The sequence below is a fragment of the Harpia harpyja genome, chromosome 1 (genome assembly GCF_026419915.1).
Source record: "Harpia harpyja isolate bHarHar1 chromosome 1, bHarHar1 primary haplotype, whole genome shotgun sequence".
NCBI lineage: Eukaryota > Metazoa > Chordata > Aves > Accipitriformes > Accipitridae > Harpia > Harpia harpyja.
Window position 1 is genome coordinate 72,975,393 of NC_068940.1, and position 6,000 is coordinate 72,981,392.

Below are 6,000 nucleotides of genomic sequence, written 5' to 3' on the forward strand. Positions count from 1 at the left end.
TCCTGAGCTTTTCACGTTCATTGCTGGCCAGGGACGAGAGGGTTCCTACTACCACTCACATTCACCTGCTATTCTCCCTCTCCTCACCAGAAGTTTGTACAGCACCCAGGCACACGGCGTTCAAGCAGCTCACAGATGTAAGTGAATTTATTGCAGTTTCTGTGACCAAAGGAGGTATTTTTCCCGCTGAAGGGAAAGAAACAGAGGTACTTTGTTTCCTCAGTGCTAGAACAAACTCAGGTCAGTCAGAAATAGGCCTGAGGCTCTGAAGATGACAAAAGCATACTCTAAAAATCACCCCCCAGCATAACCTGAACCATTTTTGACAAAACCATTTTAGTTTCTAGAGTATGTTCAGGGTAAGAGATCAGACACTCCTTCCCAGCATGCCCTGCCTTCACAGTTAAACATCCAGCTCTTAAAATACTCCTCCTGGTGACACTGTGCTGATACTTGGCAGCACCTGTTACAGATCCCAACATCTAAATGCGTCAAAATCTGTTACTCACCTGGTCAAACATGTTTAAGTTCTGATGAGTTGGTATCTGCAGTCCCCAGAGCGTGTACTTCTTGGCAACACTCGGACATTGCAAGTTTGGTGGAATTTCAACTATGTCTGATCTATTCAGAACCTCAGAATTTCCATAGTCAATGTACAATACCTGACACTGCAACAATAATATAAATCAGCAGAGGTTGCACAAACCTCCCACAGAAATATGCGCTGACAGCTACTAGAATATAAGCATTTTAACACATATGCATGTTGCAGAGATCAGAATCTTCTGTACTAAGCCTAGACACCCTTCAGAGGAAGGAACCGAGTTAGAGAAATCTCTTTAAGTTGGCACCTGTCTAAAAGCTTAGCGACAAAACTTTAAGTAACAAAACAGATCTTTGCTGGCAATTTTGGTTTTCTCTAAAGGCTATGACTAAGAAGCAATACAGAAGACTTTCTTCAATGGACATACATGCAATCTAACGTTTTCAAGCCAACCAGCCTGTTTCGAAATTATCATTATAAATAGGAATTATTAGCCTTCTTTATCAGTCACTGAATGCTGATTAACAACTCTTTCAGGTCATTTGCATCAGTGCTAACATGTCACACGAAGGCTGCCATTTTCACCACTCAGAAGTTTTGAAATTAAATTACATTGCTTAACAACATTAACTACCACTCATCGTATCTCTTGATAAAGAGATTCAACTGCACTTCGCAAGTATGTCATGTTTTGCCAGTATTTTCATCAGCATTTTCCAAAATTACGGGTCACTTGGAAGTCACGTCCCACATGTTAATTTCACTGTTTTTAAATGCATTCACACAGAAAGTTTCAAAAAGAGGAGGAGTTGCATTTATTTCTATCATCCTGCAGGTAGAACTGATACGATTAAAGACTTAAAAAAAAAAAAAAAATGGTTCCTGCCTTTTCGTTGTTGATCACTTGCTGTACCATACATCTGTACCAACATCCATCTTCAGAAAAACACCCACCATAAATCTGGAAATTAGGAAAAAAAGATCAAGAACAGCATTCTGAAAATACAAGCATACCTCAAAATGGTTATTTGTAATACATTACAAATCTTATTTTCACACTCTCCTATAATTATCCCAACAGCGGTATGAAAACAAAGTAATGCATTTGATATCCTGTCTCTCATAACAATATATGCTAGATGCTTCAAAAACATAATCCTCTACTCCAAAAACAAGAGCTCAAAGAAAATTTTGCAACTAGAAAAACACCAACATTTTACACAGCAGACTCCCATGGCTTTTCTGTTAATGTATTGCTACAATATTTTATTGACACTGGTGGCTCAGGAAGCCCAACAAAGGAAGAAGCCAGTCACACCACAAACATGCTGGGTTTGCTCTTGGTGCATTTTCTTCCTTTTCAAGAGGAATGTAGAAGGTCCTGCACACACAAACAGTTCAAACAAATCGTTTTATTTAAAACTTACTTTGCAATAAGCCATCAGTAACTCACACACAAAAACAAAAGTTGCCATTGCTCTTTGTATGCTTCTCATAGAACTGCTATTAAACATGTCCTTGTTAAGAGTACTCTTAAGAGTACTTTGTCCAGCACATTTAACATTACAGGTTTTTGTAAGATCTTCCACACTTCTTGAGATGGAGCAAAGAATCACTTCTCTGAAAAAGCATTGCTCTCTTGTTAAAGACAACCCATAATGTATACTGGACAACAAAAGAGAATTCAGCATTCTGTGTATTACCTTCTTGTAGTATTTCCTGAGTGTTAAAAACCAACTATAGTCGCATCATTTAGCTGAAGTCTGAAGTGCAGAAAGATTTAAACTTGCTCACACAAAATAAGTGTCTTTAGGAAAGCCAGCAGTTCTTAAATAGGTCTTAACAGACTATAACCCACAGCATAATCAAAGATCAAGAAAATACCCAAGAAAATGGTTGCACAGAATTAAGGCTTTTACATCTAGGTGAAAAACAAACTCCACATACACATGACCTACTTACCTTACTAAAATCAGGTGTGCCAAAAACTGCATTAGCCCGAGGACAAGCTTCTGCCAGCGCACAACTTAATTTCAAGAGGTCATTACATCTACTGACATTCTAAGTGTGGAGAGAGGGTATGAGTTATTAACTGTCAGTTTTAATAGATACTTGATGGCTTTTAACAGCCAAAAATTAAATCAAAACAGTTGCACTGCTATTGAGGCAAGTAATGCCCCACCTTAAGCTTTCAATCTTCATGATTTTAGTTGCATTTGTAAGCTGCTCTCATTTTCTTCCAAAAATTAATGAAATGGATCAGGGGCAGGTAAGGTACCCCAGAGAAATAGTTCGCAACTAACGTTTCTAACGGTTTAATTACCAGCTTCTGCAATCAGTATGCAGATCTTACTTATCAATTCTTCCTCACAAATTTTAGTACGTATTTGGTGTTCTTTTTCTTTCTCTCCTTAATACAAGGAGACAACAGCTCTGGCATACCCCTCACTCTCTTTACACGCAAGACTTGGGTTTTGGTTTGGCTGAGAGAAGCAGTGTCCTTCCAGTTACAACTTGGTATCTGAACCACTGTAAGGCTGGGTCAATTCCAGTAACATAGCATTTATTAGACAACATTCTACTCGTAATTCAAAGGAAAGGATCCAGAACTTAGAGCAGGAAAGAAAACACTAGTGCAACTAAACATTTTGTTAACCTTAGAAGTACACTCCTAACTTTTGTACCTTACAATATTAAACAAAACACTGTGACTGAGTCTGAGAATGCCAGGATACTAACATAAAGGAGAATTACCTATGACTATTACATCTAAAAATCCCTTTATCAGAAGAAGCTATTCCATAAACAGAATGAGTAAAGTTTGGTTCCCCTCCCCAGATTCCTATTAGGGACACGACAACCAGCATTACCGCCTCCAACTGGCTCAAAACTACACACGTGTTGACTAATATGCACACACCAATTAGCCCACAGACCAAACAGAAAAGGCAAGCTTTGGTACTCCTGATTTTCCCCTCTCCCTGCTGCACCCCCCACATCATTAGTGAAAACTATTCACTGTTTTGTTTTTTTACTTTTCCTCAGTCCTCCTGTCCAACATCCTCCTGCCCATCTACACAAAACTTTAAAGGACCTAGCGTCTTTGAATCATCTCCATGTCAAGCTTCATTAAAACTGCCCCAAATGCTCAGCTGTTAGAGTAGGGGATCCTGCCCCTGCAGGGCTCCACCTGCCTTCTACAGTATTCTTCAGTCAACAGCAAATATTTTAAGCCTAATTTTTTTTTTTTGGCGTACCAAATATTCAAGAAAACCCAGCTACAATTCAATGGATGGATGGATGAACAATTCTTTTTGACATTTCAGAAAAGAATAACTGATTTCAGTTTAAAAGGGAACAATAATACTTGCAATTCTGAAATCCAAATTAACTATTTTTCCCCCAACATCAAATGCTATCATTTATTCTTACTTCTACAGAAATCTGGGTGTGGGGGGGAGGAAAAGATTAAATATCTCAGTTAAAATCAAATAGTTCTCTGAATTCACCTGTGCCCAAAATGTTACAGCATCTTCAACGTGGCAGCCCACAACATCTTCAACTTGAGGGGAAAGAAAAGAAAAAAATATTTAAATCATTATCAGATGCAATTTAAATTAAGATTATGGGTTGCGTGGTCATTATTTTTTTGTTAAACCGCCTCGCTTTACCTTTGCCATAGTCTGCGTCTCCATCCATGACAGCGGATTCTGAAACATTACAAGATATCTACAGTTAAAGGAGAAATTAAGGTTTTCTTCCAGAGGCCCGTGGCGCGGGGAGGCACACGCACCCGCCTCGCAGGCCCACGCGACTTCTCCCTGCCCCGAACACGATGAGACAGGTTCGCTGCTTCGTGGACTCCTGCCCTCCTACCGCCTCACCCCCACACTTCTCCTCAGCCCTTCTCCCCGCCAACGGAGAGGCACCCGTTTCTCAAGCGAAAAATGCTTTTTTATGCGAAGACGCGCCGTAAGGCTGGCACGGCCGCGACTTCCCGCCAGCAGAGCAGGGTCCCCTCCTCACCGCGCAGCCCCGCGCCCCCCTGGGGACCCCCGGCAGCGAGGGCCAGGCGCCGGCCTCTCCGCGACGGAGCGGCCCGGGCGCGACCTGAGGCGGCCGGCCCTGCTCGGAGGGGAACGGGCCCCACCGCGGACCGCACGTGCTCCCGCCGCCGCCCCTCACCGCCCGCCGCCGGCCCTGCGCATGCGGCCGCCGGCCCGGCCCGGCCCCGGCGGGTTCTTCAGCGCGGCCCCCGCCCGCGCGGTGCCTCCCCTCCCTCGGTGGCGGCCCTCGGGAGGCGCGCCCCGCTTGCGCCCGCGCGGGGAAAGGGGCGCTGCTCCCGCCCGCCGGCAAGCCCTCGCCCCAGCCCCAGCCAGCCCACCCGGCGCAGGGGCCGCGGATGCTCTTCAGAGCTCGTAGGCACCAGGCTTTGCCTACAACTCCGTGACTGCGCGCCCCGATGCGTCCCTCAGCGCACAAAAGGGCGGCGATCGGTGCGTGCCGGCCCTGGATTTGAAGCACGAAGGAAGCAGCAGCAGGGAGGCTCCTGCGCGGACGACGCCCTCGCCGCCGGCCTCCCTGCTCCCTTCGCTCGTGCTCCTCTGACTGCCCTCGTCCGACGCGTCGGTGCTCGTCCCTGGGTTTCGCATACAGTGTATTGGCAGTTTTCCCGTCCTAATACGAGAATGAAAATGGACGAAGCCATTAGCGAGGTACGGGTTGCCAGCGCCACGCAGGCGGCACGTCACGGTGGAGTCCGGGGCTTTCCCTAGGGAGGTGACCGAAGGAGGACGTGGGCTCAGTGCCCAGCCAGGGCCGACCGGCACAGCGAGTGCAAAATCGGAGCTAAAACCAGTGTACAGCCGATAACGATTTACTCTACCAGAAGACAAATGCTAAGGGCTCCAAAGCAAGAGTAGGCTTCTAGACAAAAGTAGTATCTTCTGTTACGAAAAAAAAAGAAACCCAAACAGGTACACCTGTGCAAGGTCTTTTAGACTGGAAAAGCTTTGTTGCTGTTTTCAATTATATTTGTGCTAAGAAGAAATACTATCGCTGCCTGCAAAGTTGTCTCTTCTTAGGCCACCTGGCTACAACAAAACTACAGCTAGAGGCTCCAGGGACACAGAGACACAAGACCTGGAAACCATTTAATATGCACAACATGTTGTAAAGACACTGACAACTTGACAAAGTAATTCCGCATGGATGCCGTTACTGGCTGTGAATTCACACATCACATTCCCCTTCCTCCCAAACCTGAGACAGACAGATGCGTTTTATATTTAGTATCAGAGCTGCACAGAACGGGAAGGAGCCCCTTGCCCTCCACTTAGGATCACTGACCAGTCTCTACTGCCATAAATGGCCAAGGTACACCTAAGCCTTTTCCTAGGATGATTAAAACTAGTGAAAAAAAATGATGTTCTACACTCTAGAACTGTTACAATAAT

The 6,000-nt window shown here is 44.8% G+C and overlaps 1 protein-coding gene across 1 annotated transcript in view; it reads right to left on the reverse strand.

Annotated features, from left to right (window-relative positions):
• Positions 1–4,308, reverse strand: part of STK31 (serine/threonine kinase 31) — a 41,919-nt gene extending 37,611 nt beyond the window's left edge. The window contains 5 exon segments of the mRNA XM_052799979.1: positions 510–668; positions 1,431–1,505; positions 2,507–2,605; positions 4,054–4,106; positions 4,216–4,308. Of these exon segments, the coding sequence (XP_052655939.1) occupies positions 510–668; positions 1,431–1,505; positions 2,507–2,605; positions 4,054–4,106; positions 4,216–4,243 (414 nt within the window). The 5' untranslated portion in view covers positions 4,244–4,308.
• Positions 4,309–6,000: the final 1,692 nt, after the last annotated feature.